A 23,114-nucleotide genomic window follows, 5' to 3' on the forward strand; every position below is an offset into this window, starting at 1 on the left:
ACTGTAGTCTAGTCATGAACATTTATACTAATAATTAGTGTACATAAATGCACAGATTTACCTAGTTTTGTATTGGAAAAAAATATTCATAGTTTCATCATAGGCTACCATGCATAGTGAATCGACATTATCGATGAAATCTAAAACTTACATTTTTTTGTACATGCATGCACTTTTTACCTGCCACTGCAAGCAAAGTACATTTACATGAATTATCACACACATATGATTATATATTTTTTGGACAAAGCGTTATATCGGCCGCATTTTGCCTTCCTTTTAGGAGGGGACTTCAAAAGTATAGCTAGTCTGAAGGAGGTCTTGAACACATTGCAGGTTTGTTTGGGGGGGGGGGTATTGAGTAACAGGGGAGGGTCATTTATCTTCATGCACGGATAAGGGGGAAAGTCACTAATTTTTGTGCATGAACTTTTGAAGGGTCACTATTTTTGATGCAGCGGTGTTTCGAAAAACACCGCACCCCCCCCCCCCCCCACTGTAATTTATGTCCAGTCCACAAGTGCACTGCAAAGCACGGGTTGACATTTCGTTCTGTGCACTTAGCGGACGCGCTCAACGCGCTCTCAGTCTGCTCGCGATCGCTCAGTGTGCGACAGGCATCCAAGAGACGCTTCAATTTCGACCTTCTTCTTTTAAAGTTGAACAAAAAAGGTGTATTATAATAAAGTTATTCCCAAATACTGGAATTTCTATCCGAGTACATCGTTCAGCGGAGGTATTGTCCGAGACGCTACGCTACGCGTCTCGGACAATACCTCCACTGCACGATGTACTCGGACGTAAATCCCGGTATTTTTGGGAATAACTTTATAGAGTGTAGACAGAACATTTCATTGATGCAAAGTATTACACTGCAAATACCGAAAATGCAATTCTGTCGATCGTGATACTGTTTTGTACCATAGACCCTCTATGTCTGTACTGACAGCGAGAAACACAAAGCGTCAACAACGCTAAATACAAATCATTACATCATCAAAAGGTTTACCAAACATACGACTTTTTTCACAAGCGCAGATTTACAAAACAACGTTTACTTTTGATTTCATCAGTGTCATAAGAATTCTTGTATAGACATGCGAGGTTTATCTTTTACATAAAAAACATACAACGATATCAATTATCAGATTACCATACTCAACAAACTGCAAGAATTTAAAAGCCACAAATACAAAAAGGAAAGTATTAGTCAATTACTTACAAACTCGTTTGTCTTCAGATGCTGGTTCACTTTCTAACTTGTCGTCGTCATTTCCTGTCCCACTGACGGTGTAAACAGACATCGTATACAGATGACCGGCCGACAATCCTGTGCAATTATATTCTGTAATATCAGGGTCCAGATCTTCTACAAGGTGTGGGGTACCTCCAGTTGAACTAATACACTCAATTCTATAGCTTGAAATTAGGCCATCTGGTCTTGACCATGATCCTTGGGTAACATTTGTTGATCTGCCTGGTGAACTGACTTCAAGCGCCACCACCGTATTTGGATCTATGCAAAATAAACGAAAATATCAGGTAAACGTTTTTCCTGGCACAAACAATGGGAAAAACCCTAGACAATTCAGTACTGCAAGCCACAATTCTACTGAGACGGGTAGAAATATTAATTGACAATTGTAAGTTAAGCCATCAACATGCAGTCTAGTAATCGATCGCCACGATTTCTGTCTTTCCGCCAACTTCTCATTCGACGTGTGTTTGTAAAAGTGAAAATCGGAGATGATAAAATTATTACACTTTTTGAAAACAATATTTTCAAGAACAAAGACTGGGCATTTCATCAATGCAAAGGATTACCCTGCCAATATTGAAGCTGCAACACTTTCGATCGTGAAACTGTTTTGTACTAACGACGAGAAACAAAAAAGCATCGAGAAGGCCAAATAGAAATCCTAAAATCATCAACAGTTTTAAGTGAAAATACGACTGTTTCCAATAATGCAGTTCCAAAACAACAATTTTTACTTTTAATTCCATCAGTGTCATAAGATTTCTTGCAGAGACATGGAATGTTTCCATAATGTATACGATTAAGCATGCAAGTTTATCATTGAAAGAAAAAAACGTACATAACTATCAGTAATCAGATTATCATACACAAGAAACTAGAGATGCTAAAGGCAAAAACAATATTTTGAAGAATAAAGACGGACCATTTCATAATGCAAAGCATTACACAGCCAATACCAAAACTGCAACACTTTCAATCGTGATACTGTTTGTAGTAACGACGAGAAAGACAAAAGCGTGCACAAGAATAACTTAACATAAAATTGCTTTCGAAAGCGCAGTTTACCAAGCAATAGTACGCATTTGTTATTTCATTCGTGCCATACAAAGTCTTAACCAAAGAAAGAAAACTTTTCCGAATATTAGAGAACTAAATACATAAATATGACGCTGATAAAGCATGCAAATGAAAGAAACTGAAAGAATTTCAAAGCCATAAATGTACAAACACGAGTAAGTCCATTACTTACAAACTCGTTTGTCTTCAGATGCTGGTTCACTTTCTAACTTGTCGTAGTCATTTCCTGTCCCACTGACGGTGTAAACAGACATCGTATACAGATGACCGGCTGACAATCCTGTGCAATTATATCCTGTAATATCAGAGTCCAGATCTTCTGCAAGGTGTGGATAACCACCAGTTGAACTAATACACTCAATCGTATAGCTTGACATAAGGCCATCTGGTATTGTCCAAGTTCCCTGAATAGAATTTGTTGATCTGTCTGGTGAACTGACGTCGAACGCGCCCACAGTATTGGGATCTATGGGAAAACAGAAATATAAGGCAAACGCTTTTCCTGGCGAAGCTATGTAAAGAACAGACAATTCAGTAGAGCAAACCAGAATTCTAAGGAGAGGGATAGCAATATCATCTACTGACAACTGTTAGTTAAACCATCAACAGCTAGTCTAGTGATCGATCAACAAGATTTCTGTCTTTCCACCAGCTTCGTATTCAATGTGTGCTTAAAACTTTGCAAAATGAAAATTAGTAAAGAAGAATGACGAGAAACACAAAAAACATGCACAACGCTAAATAGAAATCCTGAAATTTTCCAAATATTTGACTCAACATACGACTGTTTTCACTAGCGCAGATTATCAAAGCATCAATGTGTAATTTTAATTTCATCAGTGCCATATGATTACTTGTATTGACATGAAAGGTTTCCATAATGTATGCGATAAAGTATGCGAGTTTATTATTGAAAGAAAACACATATACAAATACCAATCACCATCTAATCGTACTCAACAAACTGCAAGAATTTTACAGTCATAAATACACAAACACGAGTAGGTCTATTACTTACAAACTCGTTTGTCTCCAGATGCTGGTTCACTTTCTAACTTGTCGTCGTCATTTCCTGTCCCACTGACGGTGTAAACAGACATCGTATACAGATGACCGGCTGACAATCCTGTGCAATTATATTCTGTAATATCAGAGTCCAGATCTTCTGCAAGGTGTGGGGTACCTCCAGTTGAACTAATACACTCAATCCTATAGCTTGAAATTAGGCCATCTGGTCTTGACCATGATCCCTGAATAGAATTTGTTGATCTGCCTGGTGAACTGATTCCGAGTGCCACAACAGTATTGGGATCTATGCAAAATAAACATATATATAAGGCAAACGCTTTTCCCGGTAAAGCTATGGAAAAATCCAGACAATTTAGTACAGCAAGCCACAATTCTACTGAGAGGGGTAGAAATATTATCACTTGAAAATTGTTAGTTAAGCCATCAACATGCAATCTTGTAATCGATCACAATGATTTCAATCTTTCCGCCAACTTCTCATTCGATGTGTGCTCTGTAAAATCGGACATGATGAAATTGTTACATTTTTACAAAACAATATTCTCAAGAATAAAGACAGAACATTTCATTGATGCAAAGTATTACACTGCAAATACCGAAACTTCAATTCTCTCGATCGTGATACTGTTTTATACTAACGACGAGAAACACAAAACCGTCCACAAGGCTAAATAGAAATCCTAAAACCATCAAAAGGTGTCACCAAACATACGACTCTTATTTCTATAGCGCAAATTAACAAAACAATATTTTTTCTTTTTAATTTTATCAGTGTCATAAGATTTTTTGTATAGATATGTGTATTATTTTAAGAAAAAAACATACAAAGATATCAATTGTCAGATTTTCATACTCAACAAACTGCAAGAATTTCAAAGCCATAAATACAGAAACACAAGTAATTCTATTACTTACAAACTCTTTTGTCTTCAGATGCTGGTTCACTTTCTAATCTGTCGTCGTCATTTCCTGTCCCACTGACGGTGTAAACAGTCATCGTATACAGATGACCGGCTGACAATCCTGTGCAATTATATTCTGTAATATCAGGGTCCAGATTTCTTACAAGGTGTGGATTACCTCCAGTTGAACTATTACACACAATCCTATAGCTTGAAATTAGGCCATCTGGTGTCGCCCACGACCCCTGAATAGAATTTGTTGATCTGTCTGGTGAAATGACTCTGAACAACCTAACAGGATTGGGATCTGTTGGGGAAAAAGAAAATTATCAGGCAAACGTATTTTCCGAAATTTTACGGAAATAACAGATAATTCCGTCTAGTTCACCATAATTCTATAAATGTGAGAAAGATAGAAACATTATCGATTAATGATTACTGGTTACGGCACTAACTTAAAGTTCAGTTACGGATGTCGTGTGTGCGTTAAATTGGAAAAGTGACAATCAGAGACAATAATGTTATTAGATGTTTACAACAGTATTCTCAAATATTTAATGTAGATTACTGCAGTAATGCAATGTATTACACTGCCAATTTAGCTAACTGCAACGCATACGACGGTGACGCCTGTATGTACTAACAGTAACAAACACAAGAACCGTTACTGGAATCCTACAAAAATCTAAAAACTTGACTTAACATACTTTGTTATCAATACTGTATATTATCAAGGAACATTACTAGTAATTAACCAGACGAAAATGATTTTAGTTATTGTTCACTGTTTAAGCAGCCTTCTTAAAAGTCATAATTGGAATCTTAGAATAAACTGTAAAACTAACATATTTGATGATGTGTTTCTGTAGTACCAAAACTAGCAGAGTGATCCCTGATTTTTATTCGTGGTCGTGAAGGAGGATGGTTAAAGGATTCTTAAAGGAAAGCTTGAGAAAAAGTTTAACTCTCTTCATTTTAGGGCGCATATTGCTAGCGAAAAGGAAAGAAAAAGGGCATTATTTAATTGATCTTAAAGGATAAAGACTCAATTTGCCTACCTGTTCTTTTATTTACTGGTGCGGATGGATTTCCTTTACCGATGGCGTTAAAAGCCGTCACTATAATTTCATATTCTGCTCCTGCTGTTAAATCATAGACTGTTCCAGACCTTTCGTTCTCACTTACAGTTTCCGTGCCATTTTTACACGGATCAGCAGCAAGTACACAGGTAGCAGTAATCTCATAATATTCTGTATTATTATCTTCATGGATCCAACTGACCTCTATTGTGGAGTTTGTCCAAGATTGTACGGTTACATTACCTGAAAGAGAGATTACAGAGAAAAAAACATCAGAGGGTCATCACGATTGTATGCATCTTGTACTAGCAACGTAGAGGCAAAACAATACGTGGGTTGATTATGTCCCACTGTTTCAGATAATTGACAGTCTTAATGTACAAATTTAATGGATAAATAAATAGTTATTAAGCGATTTACTCGCCACAAAGACACGGTTTCAAGACTAAATATGCAGGTCAAGCTTTGAACGACTGTGAGCCCTTACTGATCATACCATCGGTCAAGTGAGTGATGTGAAGCACAAACTTCAGATTAGTTCTTTGATTATGGGGTCAAGGTGTTATTGCTGACAATAAGAATTCTGTTGCTCTTCTATTGTTGTGTTTACAGTATCTCTTCTCCTTCGTAAACAGTAAGGAAGATATCATCCAAACTGCTAGTGCAAATTGCCTTTGTAAATTCTGTAATAGATAACCACCAAACCTGAGGAGTTTCTGGTTTGGAATCGCCGAGGCAGTAGGCCAGGCGATTTTAAACCAGAAACCCCGAGGTGGTGGTGGTTATCTGACTTCAACAAAACTGCTACAATTACCACATAGTCCACTGAATGTGTTAGCCCATCCGAGTCGCAACGTACATAAATAGACAAAGCATTGGAAAATGTGTGATTAATCCCAAGTTCGGGATTCGATAACATCAAGTTTTCTCTGGTCTGTGAGGAGCATACAAGTTCACGTGTGAAAAAGTTTTCTTCGAGGAATAAATGCGGGAACAGGTGAACCGTTTATTTCTGGAACGTTATTAAAAATTTAGAAAATATGTTCAGCTGTTAAATATGTTTCAGAAATAACGTATTTCTTACTTGGGAGTCTTCACGTCAAACAAGAATCCTAGAACACTTAAGTGGGCTAAAAGCTTACAAACATTAAACATGCACAAGCTACCAATATCAGAACAGTTCAGGCACAAACGAACAAAAAGAAATTTTTCAGAAAGATAACGTGTTTTAATTTCAATCACACTCACTTTTCATATTCTTTGTTCAACAAGTTTCAGTCAGTATAAGGGTGTTAAGAATAGAACACAAATTTCTTTTTCGGTTAGAATATGTTCCATAGATTTTCAAAACGCAAGTGAACTGCATTCATGTGCATGTAAGCTAAATAACTCACCTTTGAGATAAACACATAGCTTCCGTCTATTTACAAAACAAACGTTACGTATAGATAATGATTTAACAAGACGAACTCGTTAATTGATCACAGGAGACCAACAGTGCGTATGTCCGACGGGCTAAAAAGTTGGTCTGAGTTGATGCGCAGACTTAATCAGTTAGTAGCACGTAGTCGGCTCACATTGTCAGTTGTGAAATAGTAGTGAAATACAATCTAAACGGACAGGAAAGCAAATCTCTTTAGGACATAACGTGATTAAAGTTTGTTTGCTATTAATTGTTGACAAAATTTTTGAATTAATATCTTAAATACACAAATTGCAATGCGTTCTTGAATATCATAAACCTTTATGATATTTCCCTTTATAGTTGACTCACAAACACCTATTCTCCAACAACATTCCTTAAAATGACGCCTCTTGAGTGAAATGTTTTATGCACATTGAAATCTGTACATTTTATGAAAATTGAGTATACTTATAAGTCATTCACGTGATTTTTGTTAAAATGTTAGGATAAACTCTCCGATGAAATTGGATGTTAACTTCAATTATCAAAACGAATATTTCAACCGAACGTTTCAACCGAAGGCATATGTCTGCCTCTGATACTGAACGCAACGATCGGCTCTGAGGTTCTGTTTTACAAAGATTGATGCACACAGGGCGGCGATAAAATTCCAGTATATCGTTTTTCGCTATATGGTAAACTGGAAGTTCCACTTTTCGGTAGCTGTTGACTATGCACTTAGGCTATACGAAAGCGCAATGCTTTACCAATAAGTCATATTGGCGTACCATAGAGAATCGTCACTTAAATGGCAGGCAATATCACCTCACTATAAAGGTGGCATGTAAATGTACGTGATAAGATATAACGTGAATGCCTTCACCTTGCCGTATTGCGATATGATGATAACATTCCTTTTGAGACACGCACCCACCCGACAATATAATGCAATTTCAACAAATCATGAAAATATAGCAAAGGTCATTTTCTTCAACCGAACACAAATGTAATGTTATAATATGGCGTTTACAGATGCAGCAAAGAGCCTTTAATTGTTGATTATTTACTTTCCGAATATATTATATTGTTACCGATTTTATTTATACAACATGTCGTCACTTGTGGCAGGGTTTAGCATACTAATAATTGTTAATAATTGTACATTGAGGGACAAAGACAAGCCTGCATAAAGACAAGCCTGTATCGTTAGTGGACCTACTTATCAACGCTCGAAGTATTTAGCGTACAGTAACAAAAATGTGCATTTTTGTACTGTCACGTAACCTCTCAAGTTTCAGGCCATCCAACGCAACTCTAAAGTACACATCTTATCGACCACCTGCAGTATTGTTAATGTTTACGGATCACAGCTTTTCACAGGTCGCTATAAGTATGCAAATTATGGATTTTGTTATTGTGATGCCTGAATCCAATATGGTTCGTTTCCCGTATGCTTCCTGTTTGATTTGATGCCAGCTCTACTGACATATATGCAATACACATAAAATCTTACTTGGCGTTGCTGGGGTTGGGACTGCGGTGCTTGCTGTAGGCACTGCAGCGGTGGTTCTATCTGTGGTTGGAAGTAACTCTACAGTCGACGTTGCCCCAAAGCAAAGCTCGCAGAACTGAAAGAGGTCGATAAGAGAGCATTCCATTGAATTACAAAGAAACGATTGCCTTGTGAACCAACACAAATATTTTGTTATTTAAAACTAAAATGCAACTGTTTGTTCGAGTCAGCCGGATGTTCGATGACTTTATTATTGAATAGCAGGAGAAATAAAATGGGAGATAATCCTTTGGGAATAGAATTGAATATTAAAAACTCCAACTTGTTTCAATGAAATCGATGTGATGCATTCCAGTAGAATTCTGTTGAGTTCATTTTAAATGCTATTCTTTCATATTTAATATCCGTCTTCTAACTTTTACTAATCAATTCCTGGTTTCCTTCGGATCTCGACGTTTCGATATCGACTATTGACATTTCGATGAAGAGGATTAATGACCTTGAAAGAGGTATCGCAAAATCAGCGTTGTTCATACCTTGTCACAACAAATTTGCCGGTCATTGTCTCTGTGTCCAAATTCTGACCATATTCACAGTATTTTGAACATGAGAGTCCATATTTGTATAAAAATACTGAACGAAATATTGCTGCCGTGGATAAAAGTTTGTATGGCAGAAAATATCAGGCCGGTATACGTCATGATCGATGCGGACACAAAATTAACACTTACCGTGAAACTTAAAACAAGAAGGAATAGCCGAACTCGAAGTCTAGGGTGAATACTGCCATTGTCCGTCAAAGTCATTTCCGTTTGTGTGTTGTTGAGATGAAATTAACATCCAAAAACTGAGGATGGTTACAGCACAGTGAACACCTGTAGACCGATTTCCAGTTCCACTAAGAAGGTCAAATGAGGTAATGCGGACAATTCATGGCCAGGTGGGGTACACTGAATGGTGGTAGTCGGCGACAGATTCCCAGAGATAAGTTGAAATATTTTAGATTAGTTGTTAGGATACACGTGAAATATCGATCGAAATCCTGAATCCGGGTTACACATTAATTTCCAGCAAACTAGCTACAATTATGCAAATAAGTCGATAGAAGTATCCTTGTAAGAAGACAGCGACGATCATTGTACGACAGGAGTTCCAAAGTATCTACACTTGGCCCGCTCCTGTCTTGGGTTTCCGTAAATGACTTACCTAGCTGTCTGTCACATTGCACTTGTAACCTATACGTTGACGATACAACATTCTATTTTGCTGGTACAGAAATTAATGAAATTTGAATCATGTTAGGGTGTTGTCAAGGTGAGGGGTTGGCTATTTGCTAATATGTTAAGCCGCCATATTGGAAAAAACAGAATTATGATTGTTTGCAGCAGACAAAATAAGCTTATTTAAATACTACGAAGTTAGAGCGCAGTCTGGACAATCAATTGATTGATAATATTATCTTGTAGTTCACATTTGAGATGCATATAAGTATATAGTTAAGGCAGAATGCACCTCGGGGACAGATATTCGGACTCTCAAACTTTTACAATTCTTTTCTGATATACCACTTGTGGAGTTTATTGCAAAGCTCTTGAAATTCGAAAAGTTTATTTTTCTCTATAGAGTTAACACAGCGATGGTAGCCATTTTGAATTTTAGATATTGGCAAATCCTGGGCTATTTGTTTCTCTAGTACTAAAACTTGTAAAGTGACCCCGATTTTTATTCTTGATTTGGTAAGACTGTGGTTCAAAGATTCATTAAGGAAAGTTTGAGCGAAAGTTTAAGGCGTTCATTCCCTTTTCAAACATGTACACGTTCAACCAACATTAGTGTCTAGGTTCAGGTCAGTATTTTTAGAATTCGTTTCTGAGCCGGCTCAATCTGCTATTTCAAAAAGTTAGATAAAAACGTGAGTAACCCAAACAACTAGTTCAAGATACGCCAAGCAACACGAAACGGATTTTATCATTACAAAATTCTAATGATTGGATATAATTCACGAGTGTGGCATGGAAATCAATGCTCAATATGCCGTCTAATCATGCTACATTGAGTCACAAAAATACATGGCAAATTTTGAGAATATGATAAGTTATTTTTTTCGAATTTTGTAGTTTTTGAACTCTATGTAGATCAGTCATGTACAAGAATCTTTCATCTGATAAAAGTTCTAACCGATTTGTCTTTATAAAATGACGTTACATTTGAAAGTAATGATGAATTATGGATGCTTCTGTTAAAATGCATATTTCGCGAATAACAGGGGCACATCTCCGTCTACTGCTAGGCCGACCTATCGACTAGGACACCCATTGAAAGTGTTATCACTGTTTACTTGTTTGTTTACGAACACGCTCGAATCTTATGTTGCATGTTGTATTAATATTCGCCAAGATCAAGTCACAGCATTGTTCTCCATGGCCCGGGCTAAGCCTAATGAATTATATGACAGAATTGTTTGTCTTTAATGTTCTCTTTTCCTAGAGTCTACACGTTAACCGCATTAGGCAAGAGAAAAACAATCTTGTTCATCGGATTTTTTTGAGCAAGGTTTAGGAGCGGAGAGCGAGAACTTTTATTTTTTCGGCAAAAGGTAACTGCGGTCCCTCGGACTTTTAGCCGGGATGCAGACAGGGCATCTCAGACAAGATACACTGATACTGGTTATTAAATTCAACACTATATTTCTCAACAATAACAAAGGGAATTACATATACAGTCAGTGTTTGCACTACATATTCTTAGTATTTCAACATTCTCTCAGAATAAAACTGATATTCACAGCAAATCACTGAAATCCAACAATTCAGTACTGTCCTTCAATATACTCCTGCTAGAGCCTAGCATCTGAGTTTTTCAATTTACTTTGGCCCCATGTCTTGGCCTCTTTACTGCTGTCCCGACACATTTTACACAATGGTCTAACAACAATGTATCGTGATCCGACTGAAGTTATATAGTCATGATTCAGAAGGTTCTCTTGTCCTCCATAATAGAAACAGCAAGCTTCAAATGATACTGTTGTTGTACTCTAGTAAGTTGTTTCCATTGGACTGGTACAGGCCACAGCTTGGCGTACAAGTATAAAATTTCCGAAATCAAAAATTAATTCCAAATCGGGAAAAGAAGAAGCGGCGATTCCGATGAACAATTTATTTTTTTCTTTCTGGCCTTGCCTACATTTTCTTCGGTTAGGATGTACAAGCCAAGATCTGACATTCCAGCATCTCGCCGTGATAACCAGTCCTCCTGTACATATCAGCGTGCCTGCCGAACTTCTGTTCAACGTAGCATATCCGGGTTCAACTTGATAAGAAATCGATCACCTATAACATACTGCATATCTTGTCAAATGGAGGCGAGTTGGAGACAACTAAGACAGGAAGTCACCTCAGTTTACTTCTCAGTCACGCCAGTCATACAAATAACATCAAAAACTTTGTGATGGTTAGGTTGAATGCCATGGTATGACTGTATCTAGAATGCAACCAATTGGTCAATGTTCAAAGAGACAATGACGCAGTATGCTCTCGATCTAAGCATAGTTGCATAGTTCAAATATTTGTATCAGCGGGAACGTTTCTGCTGTCTGCTGTTATCACAGCCTTTGATACTCAAGCACAATCAGGGAAAAAATACCTCGGCTCGGTAAACACAAATCGCGGTAGCAGTTATGCCGGACGAGTTCGGAATGTGCTGTGACAAGATCGATGACTCCTAGGGGGAAAAGCAACCGTTGGATCTTGATCAAGTGAAAAAAAATCAGCGTTTGTTTGCAGTAAACGAAAACCTAAAAATACAATAATTAAAAAAAAAGACACACGTGTCAAAAAAGACACAGGGTAAAGGTAATGATTGATCAGCGTGCACGATGTTGCATCGTCCTTGAAATGTGGAAACAGCCTGGAACACATGTGGCATAGATACAGTGAGCGCCCCCGATAGGAATGCTTCTTCACCTCTGAGAGGTCCCGTACTGTTTCCGTGCTTTATGATCGGATGGCGGAAGAAAAGGAAAATCCTGAAGTGGTACATGTATGATCATGCTTTCTTCTTCCTTTTTTTTTGTCTTATACTGATGCAAACGCTGAGACCACGATTTCGGTATTGTGATTTATCGATAGTTGTGACTGCAATGATGTTTAAGTATGTGGAGAAAGGAGATTGCACATGACCTATGAGCATACAATTTTCAGTATGAAAATCAAGTTCAATGGATGTGGTGTGGAAATAGCATTTATTCAGCACAAAGTTCGTGTAAATGTAGTGAGTGTCCTTACAAAAAATTTGTAAATTGAGTTCTAGAGATTTCCACACGAATTAAATTTTAACTGATTTGTGATTACTGGTAACAACGTCGTCCATTGATTGAAAGATGTTTACGTCACTGCTATTTTATTTAAATGACAAAATAAAGAAGTGAGCATAGCCAAGTTGATCAACTGCGCTGTTTGTGATAACCGTTCATCTGTGCTAAGCTGGCACGTTGCTCTTTTATTCAAAGATGACAGGTCCAGGCACAAAATCGCGTACCTTGACATTCTATCATTCTGCCGTGGTTAGTCGTGTCGTACTGCTACCAAGGGATCTCATTCGCTTATCGTCCGATAATTAGATCCGGTTCAGTACAGATTAGGACATTGCATTGCGGTCGGCCAATCAAAGATCGTCGTGTAAAAAGTAGACGGGAATATTTCATATTTCTCTCACTTAGCAATTTTGAAAAGAATTAACCACGAGCAATGAGCAAATGAATATGTCCATGCGGTTACAAATATACTAGCTCTGTTCAAAGATTTAATTCGAAGGGGAATATGGCATCAAAGTTTAGTGGGAAGTAAACTTTTAATTTTACATCTATCGGCATCGTTACACCACTGTAGGAATAATGTTTGTCTCTTATAATCTTGATGCTTGGGTAAAATATTTCCTATAGGTCTTCACTGCAATCATTTCAGATTATACAAATAGAAAACTGAACAAGGCCTTGGATTTTTAAAACTAAAGTAGGCTTTATTTCGGTAGACATTAAACATACAACTGATCATAAATGATTTACATATGATTTGTAAACTCTGAAATAATTCTGTTTCTCTTGACATTGTTAACTTAATATAATTCCTAAACCAATAATCTTATCACATTGTTTTAAAATTCTTGCCTTGCAGGCTGGAAAGGTTCAAACCATAATTATCATCTTAACAGCTTCAAATCTAGGTATACCTAGAAAAGAAGCATATATAAAATGTTTCCAGCGTGTGGTTAACTGTATATTTATGCTTTGTTAAGGGCCTGAAAAACAGTTGCCCAAAATTGCTTTACTCGTTCACATTAAAAAAAAACACAGAAAAAAACCAAAAAAAAACCCGCTCACAGTCTTCAAGAGAAATACATTTTGTTCACACATGGGAGAAGGCTCCTTCTTCTATCTAAATAAATTGGATCTGTGAGGTAGTTTGTAATACAACATAAAGTCTTGAATAAATAATGACATTATCGAGGAATATAACTGCAGAGGTTCCCTTGAGTAAACACATCACTGATAATTTTTTTTCCTCATCATGGTATAGTACAGATACACAATATAAATATTGTATGCATCCCATAGTGTTGATAGGGACCTAATTGGAAGAACTAGACATGGAGATTCGTATTTGACTTGTGAAGTTTAATAATATCGACCGAAGAATAACAGTCTGTGACCTAAACTATTACAGTGACGATATTGCCCTGACCTTGACTCTGGCTACGCTCCAAAAACACGAACTCATATCAGGCATAATTTGCACCTATAAATATTCTCAACGGTAATTGGTATTTGCTGCAAGCCATTTTATAAATAATTAATTAATAGTTGTATGGGTTACTCTTAACCGTATGACTCAGGGCTAACAACACAAAGCATTGTATGGGAGAAGAGAATTTTAAGATGATATGAGTTGCTGCAAAAAGATGATGTATGCATAATTCCGTTTATGCTGGTTAGCTTTATAGATGATTAAGGTTGTTGCTATTCAAAATGATATTTCTAGGTTCCAAAGCATCGATAGTATTACTGTTTGGATTCCCGCCAACAAGTGGGACGTCGTCACAGATTTGTTGGTCACTCGGAGGAAGCGGAAAGTTGTCTCCGTCACCTTCTCCGAGTCCCGTTTGAATTTCGCCTCTTTCCGAGGCTGTGTTCTCGTCTATCCCGTCATCGTCATTCCTGCCACCTTCTAGCATTTCTAACAAAAAGATAACATATTCTTTAAAGCGGACCAACCGGGCAATGATCCTTTATAACACCTTTTCACAAAGACCGCCATACCCCGAACTAATTCATGTAGCTGTATGTAGCTTTCAAGGGACAAGTCATTATCTTTTCGGTACATAATGTCAATTTTTCTTACCTATCGCCGAGACCCACCGAAAAATCTATAAATTATTGTATTTCGGCTCATTTGACAGTGGCAGAAATGAGATTAAAATATTCAAAAGTATGTTACAGTATGTAATAAATTGTAATGGGTATTAAATGCTCGTGCTTTGTGTGTGCAAACGTGGTCGATTTAGAGACGCGCCCTCTATAGGCAACATATAGCCATTTATGTTTTAAAATATGTCATTACTCCAACTCAATGGCAGCCAGATAACTGCTGTGTTCTGCCCTTTGGGTTTAAATATTTCGAAGAACGTTACGAAATATAGGCACGAGGTTCACAGATGAAACACAAAGGACAAAATTTCCGTCAATTAGGTCTACGGTGAAAAGAAAAGACCTCATCAATATAAAGAGCAGCAACTCGGCTACCAACGCAACCTTTCCAATCACCCTAAATTTTATGAATAATATCATCAACAGTATCGACGTTAAACATAGTACAAACAACAATGTGCTGGTAAATGGTAACAGAAACACTTACACAAAGCTGGCGAACAGTCTGAAAATATATTAGATACATCTTGGAGGGTCTATGGCTGTTTTTAGGACAGTCTTACAAATATACCTTTTTAGCTGTGAGGATGGCGACCGATTGACACGCTGCATAACATCTTGATTCTCGAACTGATAAGAAAAAATAACACCATCTACCGGTTATAGACCAGGCGATGATAGAGTGATGGCATTACAATTATGGCAAGGTAAACGCTCTCTCTCTCTGCACAGGTTCTGTCATATGCTCATTCATTTTTTGTGATACCATTATTCTAAGCCTATGGATTTTCGTCAAACTGACAGAAAAGGTAGTTTTGAGTATTTTTGTACCTTCTTTATAAAGAAGACATATTCAACAATCTAGTTTTGTATGACTCTTTCATGTAGATGTATATAATTGTGGGCACGGAATTTGATAACGCTATAATATGGTGGGCAGTAAAATACTGTTTTGCGTTAATGCAACAGTAAACTGGTTGAAGATTTTGCGGCAGCAAAAATAGTAATTCTTTATCCAGCCAGGAAACCTACACCGCCGGCATGGAGAATGAATATTGGTACGGAGAATGTCAATCTTCATATGCCGTGGTTTACAACGGCATCCGGCTGGGCTTTCCTCATTGGTGGCACGTTGCCGTAGGTGTGTACGTTGAACCATTCACTATCCCCTCTTTCCTCACGCAATAAGTCAGCAACGCATTGATGGATGAACACTTATTGGGACTGAAAGCAAAAATGGAAATAGTGCTTTGAAATCCAAAAATATTCTATGTACCACCAAAAGTTAAGGGCACTAAGTCTCATTCCTGACAGCGGGTGTATACATGATATCAAGCTAGGCATTACAATGTATTTGCAGTACATTAAAAATCAGAGACTTGTCACTATTTTATACCTTCGGTAGCGCATATAGTTCTGGCCAAGCTGTGCCTAAAAAGTATATTCGGGTTATAACGGCGAGAGATTGTCTGGTGACAACATGACTTTTTCTATGACTCATGCAATAGGCGAACTCAATTACAGGTGAGGTACCCATAGCCTACTACCCAATGGAGCAATGGAAAGTCAAGTGCCTTGATCAGGGGCACAATACTAGAGTGTCGAACTGCGCCGTCCTCTGTCAGTGAGTCCCTAACTCTTGACTTACCAGGTCTCGAACCCACCATTCATCGTCAGACACCTACCATCCTGATATCTCTGGTAATTCAATTATGATTTTGCTATTTGTCTATGCAACACTCACCTCTGACTGAATCATGAACATTCGATGCATTCTCATCTCACAGACAACACCGTAGATATCAACATTATCAACATTATCACGCATGTGTTGAATCAGTCTGTCCAGGGCAATGAAGGTACCCTTCCTACCACCACCAGCACTGAAGTGGAGAGAGAGAGAGAGAGAGAGAGAGAGAGAGAGAGAGAGAGAGAGAAGAGAGAGACAGAGAGAGAGAGAGAGAGAGAGAGAGAGAGAGAGAGAGAGAATAATGCGATGAAAATTAATGAACTTTCTTTGATGTTTTGTTGATTTGTTGTGTGTATTTACTCAAAACAACGACACTTAATCTATGGAAATACATATTTCTTCCTGAAAGCAAATGTGCTTATGAACATCTACTGTTAGAAAATATCGAAGAATAAGGTTGTTGGGTGCCAAATATTGCACGCTCTTACCTGCAATGAACCACCGTTGGAGAGCTATCATCTTGCATTTGTTCACGCACCGCTCTGACGAAATACAATAAAGCCTTGGTGGCCTTCGGTACACCTTGATCTGGCCAAGCCGTAAAGTTGAAATGGTGAAGTTTCTTACATATGCCACACTATTATGAATAAAGATAGTAAAACAATTCATTTTCTGTTTTTCAATGTATGATCGTCTTATCATCAACAGATGGACTTAATAGCACATCTGGCCATCCTGAATGGCTTTAGTTTATACACAGAGCAAACACATTTTTCTCGGGTCAATAGAAGGGTTTATGATTATACGCGTACGTCTCAGACGGCGCGCTGCGCGCTGTGGCATATGAATATCTGTGCGTGCGTGCGATTGTTTTGGTTTAGCTGTGCGTTCTTCTGTGGTTTTACTGCAGTTTTTTACCTCAGAAACCTTGCGAAATTCGTGTAATTTTTAAGACGCATTAATTTTCTACGCGAGGACTATTCTTATAGCTCGTCATACCCTCAAATTAAATCCACAGATTTTCTTAAATAAAGTTATTTATGAGGTTTAAAGACATTTTTTGGAGGCGTCAGATAAAAAGTGAATTGAGACTACAACATTTCGTTCATGTCAGGAAATCATAGCAAGAACTTCTTTTACCAGTGCAACTCTACGAAATATTCTAGTGTCAAAGATGTTTGCTAATAAACAATGATACGAGGTTGCTTGTCTTTAAAATAATACTACATGTAATTATGACTGCGAGTAGAAGTGTCGTTTGACGTTCCGAATGTCCGTGCTACAGGTACGCGACGCCTGGCTATCACGTGAAAAAAAAGACGCTACGCGTACTGATCGAACGACTCTATAAGTGTGTGTGTGTATATATATATATATATATATATATATATATATATATATATTCTAAAGAAATTAAGTCTCAACCTGTTGTCACGTCTGATCTGAACTAACACTTTACTTGTCAAAACACCTAGGGACGAATATCGTGTGTGACTAGAAAGTCAAGCGCCATCATTGTCATTGGTGTTTTCACCAGCATGCATGGCCCGTGCTGATAGGTTCGTTAATTCCTATCTCTTCAAAAACATCGGGGTTTTTTTTGAAAAATAACCACACCAATGTACCGTTCGCAGAGTAATCATTTTATGATTAGATTATATGAGTGCACTCAGATATTTAGGAGATTAGGTATTTCGCAAAAAAAAAACAATAATTTTGCTTTGCTTCGTGATTCTTTCACTCCAAACTACAGAAAGATTCACATCGATACCACACACCCTCGATTGAGTTTCATAATTAAATGTTGAGTCAGACAATTATGCGGGCGGCACTTTTTCATGATAGCATGATTAATATGCTGTTTAATGAACCACTATTGAGGATGGGGATTTAGCCGAGTGGTTTGGACTGTGATTCTTTCGCTACTAGATAAATTGGTGCCGAACGTTGTGAGTTCGTATCCGATCGAGAATTTACCGAATGCATTTGTAAACATGTTGCTTACGTTTTCCAGGTTGATCTCCCTCACAGTCCATTCTGGAAACACCTCTTCGCTTAACATATTGACTTGGATATTGCCGTAGTACACGGGTTCGTGATCGAACGGCCAGTAATGATCGCATTTCACCTGGAGATTGAGTGGGAAGACAGAATATTTTTGAGATGTTCAAAAGAAAATTATACACAAGTCATGTTGGGGTATATGATATGTGCCACAAGATTTATCCATTCACTTTAGTGTAAGAATCTCTTTGCCATTTCGCTCTCATACTGCCTTGCTTAATTCACCACACTGGTCAAAATGATTGAAATACATTGAGTGTATATGAGTGGACGAATGGTATACCTAACGTATCTTTGTATTTCAATTGTCATTACTTTGGTATGTGTAACGTGTATCTATGCAGAACCAGAGTTAGTCGTACTCAGATCTTTGCGGATAAGTTATACACTATACTCAGTAAACAACCAGTATTCAATAATTCGCTTGATAAACAAACAGCAACATCGCAGTCAGCTTTCAACTCTGTCGGTAAACACTGTCGGGAGTAAATATTTGACTGGACATAAAATTATGTTTGTGACGTCTGTGGAATTTCCTGTCTAATTAAAAATGTTATAATATACATCATTTGAATAATTTTTAGATAACTGAGAAATTTATCTACTCGATTTGTTTCGCTTATCGCATTTTACGCGTATTCGTCATCCTGCTAATAAATAGCTGTCGATTGATCACTGGAAATCTGAAACAATTTCAAGGATCAATTTTTGAGTTTGCATTTATCCCGAACTAGCTGCACCATTGACTGAAGATTTTCTTATCAGATAATTTCAAATAATGAAAAAGATCGATAATCTGATATTCCACCAAAGTGATGTTCGGCACAACTATGTGACTGTATATCTCAAGGCTGTCAACATTACCTTTCCGCGTTCTGTACACTGTGTAACCATGACAATGGTCTTGACGTCATATTCCCAGATCATCCTCCAGAAATCATCCTTTGTTCCCGGCAAAGGACCCTGGGCGGCGATGACTCTTCGGAGAGTTGTAACCCTTCACAAAGGAAAGATAACGCCACATCAGATCAGGCCGAGGCAACCGAAATTTGTCCTGATAGTAAATCCTTGCCCTTACAAAAATACGTGTCTCTCAGTGCAAGAGCTATACATTACACAATGTTGCAAGATTTACGTTACATGTTTAAAGTTATAAAGAAATATTTTCCAGTCATTCATATCAATTAATAATTATTGATTAATAAATGACGAATTTATTTTACTCAGTATTTCCCATTTGTAAAATGATGTAAAATGTTATGTTATGTTAGATATGTAGAGTAAAAACACGTGTAAAGTCAACATAAGTACACAAAAGACCCGTGGTAGCATTCTCGCAAAATGTTTTAAACTGTGCGTAGAAGTGCATCTGCAGGTCAATGGGAAGGCCACGTGTACGCCTCAAGGTTTTTATATAATGATGTCATCTTTATTCACGACTTTTTTATTATATAATGTAATTGGTTTAAGTATGGACTTAACGAAGCGCCGCTGACTTCACGTAAAGGGGCCAGATATCTTAACAATTATGGAAACGCAGACATAATAAGATCATATTCCCTACTGATTATCGCACATTTGGAGAATTTTACCAATTATGATGTCATTCCCCAAAGCATAGCAGCCTTATATGAATGGTCGCACCAGGATCATTAGTCGCATTCGTAATGATCATAGTACTTACAGGCATCCAGTTTGCATTGATGTAGTCTGAATTCACATTCCCAGCTAAGATAGAAAGCTGAACCCTTGTGCTATCATCTGTTGACAGACGTTTGAGAAGTGTCTACATTTTAATTTAGTCGGAACACTATGATTGTGTGTGTCGTTAGATGTGTGTAAGGGGAGCGAGAGAGACGAAAAGACTGAGACAGACCGACAGAAAGACAGACAGACAATCAGACAGATGTATAAACAGATAGAAACATAGATCATAGCGCTCGTCAGTGTTCCTAAGTCACACGAACTTTCAACATTGACAGAGATATATGATCTCGGCCATCAACACGCTATTTTATTCACATAAGAAAATGGCTCTCGAATGTTTACGTAAAACTGGATGAACACCTAGACGACACTCAGTGGATTACCCTTTTAACGCAAAATCTGTAATTTATTTATACTTACATGGTAGGATATTGCATATCTGTTTTTGTCTTTGTTCTTTGCCAACTCAGATACATCACAGGTTTGATCTCGACCCACGTTACGAAGTTCCTGTAATGGTAAAAAAGATATATCATTTAATATTTATATAAATTTCAGTATGTGTTTATCAGCTATTGAAAATATTTCTCAAAAATGTTTCACGTTGTTTTATGCCATAGAAGAAAGCGTGGATGTATCATAAATCGCAATGTCAAGGTTGTATGATAGAAATAGGTCTCTAAGACCCCAACGCTTACCTCATACTCCTCGGAGAATCGAAACTCCATGTCCGCGCTCATGGTCTTGAAGTAATCCTTATATTTTGACAATTTCACAGGCCTGCAAGAAAGAAATGTTTAGTAGATACCTGACATTGCCAAAACTAAAAAAAAAAACATAGCATTAATGAACACTCTGCTGGCCCATAATTGAAGAAAATAAACTTTGCACTCTATAATTTTACCTGGACTTTCGCCTCGTACATTATGTAGTGTAAAGTTAGCTTTCTTCCATCATGGGCCAGGAAGGGAGGGGTCACATTATTGTTTAAGGTAGTTCGTGCCTCAAGAATGAAAGACATAAACTTTTTCTCAGACTTTTCTCCGAATCTTTTAACCATGCTCTATCGAAATCAATCTTAAAAATCGGGGATTGCTATTCAAATTTTTGGAACTAGAGAAACAAGTAAACCCAAATTCACTGATATTTGAAATTCAAATGGCGGCTGCCTCTGTGTTAACTTTGACGAGAAAAAAAATGGATTTTTGAAAAACTAAAACAACAAAAGATTTCTTGCACCAAGAGCTTGAAAGTGAGTCCCCACAAGTGGTAGACAGAAAAAAGTTGCAAAAGTTAGAGAGTCAAAATATCTGTCCCGAGGCGCATTCTACCTCATAGTAACTGTCAATTGTATTATTCTCTTACTTTGGACGTTTGCGCTTCTTCTTCTTGTTTCCTTCTTGTCCGTCCACGACTGGCATAGGGTTCTCATTCCCCGTCAAGGAAGGATCACTAAAACATAGTATGAATGATTATATTTACTATTTCTATTTAAATAAATCTAAAGAAGTCATACTGGTAAAAATATGAAAAGGAGAATGCATAAAGTATTTGTAATCTAAATAAAAATATTGAATCCGAATTCAGGGTAATGACAAGTTTAAGCTACGCCATGTTTCAACCGTTTTCCATTTAAAGATGTGAAAACGATACGGAACAAGGCAAATTCATAACACTTACATATCTCGCTATGCAATGTTTTGACGCTGCATAAAATATGTTCTACGATGGGCCTTCATAAAGGTATCGTCGTAGTCGCATCGATAAAGCTCTTATACAGCAACATTGACCGAATTAAAATGATATAATAAACACCTGGTCCATTACATATATGCTCAACATTAAAACCTCCGTACCAAATAACAGCGAAACACATTTTTAAACATAGTTGCATTTCACATGTCAAGGTAATCAACATAATCTGATAATATTGGACGCAATGAGTATTGCTAGGAGTCTTTATATTCAGTAACTGCCAGTGTATTATCCTTAAAGGAAAAATGATACCTTGAAACTATGCACAGCTGCTAAATAGTTATTATAGTAATTTAATCGTCTTGGCACCGATATCCTGGAAATCAAATAACATGATTCTTTTCTCACCTTTTCCTCTTGCATGCATCAGGATACTTTCTTAACAAGTAAATGATTCCAAGAATGACGAGAATGGCGAGCAGAAGTCCACCAAGAATGCAGAGGAGAATCCCAAGCCATGTTAGGTCAGGGGCTGGGGTAGGAAGAGATGACGAATATGCCATTAGCATACCCTGTACCGTTACTAAGGCAAATACGCATGTGCACACATGAAACCTCGCGAGAGTTCTTACTGCGGAAGTCAGGAATTCATTCTCGCATTTCACAAGGAATTCATCCTGCATTTGACAAGCAGGCAATCGCCGATTTTACCTTGGGATGCACACAGAGCATACTAAACTAATTAGTGTTACTGAAGCGGACGAAACATGGCCTACACGCCTTCTTTAAGGTAAACTTGGCAGTATGCAAATTCGGGGCAACACGATTGAGCTCCATTAGCAGTACTTTTTAATGCTACGTCCGATCTTTCTCTTCTGTATGCAGAACACTAATCTTGCTCCACTGAACAACTTTTGAACACAACATTGTTGAGTTACTCTCAGTCAATATTGTATTCAAACTTACAGGTATAATTTCCCCTTGAAGTTTAACAAATGCTTACAGCTTTACCGACAGTTATTCAATTCGAAAAGGACTCAGATTATGTCTGTTGGTTCACTCACAGAAAATACAGAATATCATAGGGAACCCAGACATTTGGTTGTTGTTGTTGTTGTTGTTGTGTTGTTGTTTGTATTTTGTTTATATTTATTAGTCGTTTTGTTGTTGACCGATAAAATTCAACGAAGATAACTATTGTCATGAGAATTGCCATCTTTGACCCGATGTAACTCTATGCTAACGTAAGTCTATAAAGACTGTGTACGTTGGCA

At 37.5% G+C, this 23,114-nt stretch overlaps 1 protein-coding gene across 1 annotated transcript in view; it reads right to left on the bottom strand.

Moving 5' to 3' along the window:
- The window catches only part of LOC139129353 (receptor-type tyrosine-protein phosphatase beta-like), a 30,082-nt gene extending 15,591 nt beyond the window's left edge, over window positions 1–14,491 (bottom strand). The window contains exons 1-6 of the mRNA XM_070694987.1: window positions 14,323–14,491; window positions 5,325–5,588; window positions 4,280–4,573; window positions 3,354–3,647; window positions 2,508–2,801; window positions 1,223–1,516 (exon numbers count right to left, since the gene is read on the bottom strand). Of these exons, the coding sequence (XP_070551088.1) occupies window positions 1,223–1,516; window positions 2,508–2,801; window positions 3,354–3,647; window positions 4,280–4,573; window positions 5,325–5,588; window positions 14,323–14,491 (1,609 nt within the window). The remainder of the gene's footprint in view (window positions 1–1,222; window positions 1,517–2,507; window positions 2,802–3,353; window positions 3,648–4,279; window positions 4,574–5,324; window positions 5,589–14,322) is intronic.
- Window positions 14,492–23,114: the final 8,623 nt, after the last annotated feature.

The sequence above is a fragment of the Ptychodera flava genome, chromosome 3 (genome assembly GCF_041260155.1).
Source record: "Ptychodera flava strain L36383 chromosome 3, AS_Pfla_20210202, whole genome shotgun sequence".
NCBI lineage: Eukaryota > Metazoa > Hemichordata > Enteropneusta > Ptychoderidae > Ptychodera > Ptychodera flava.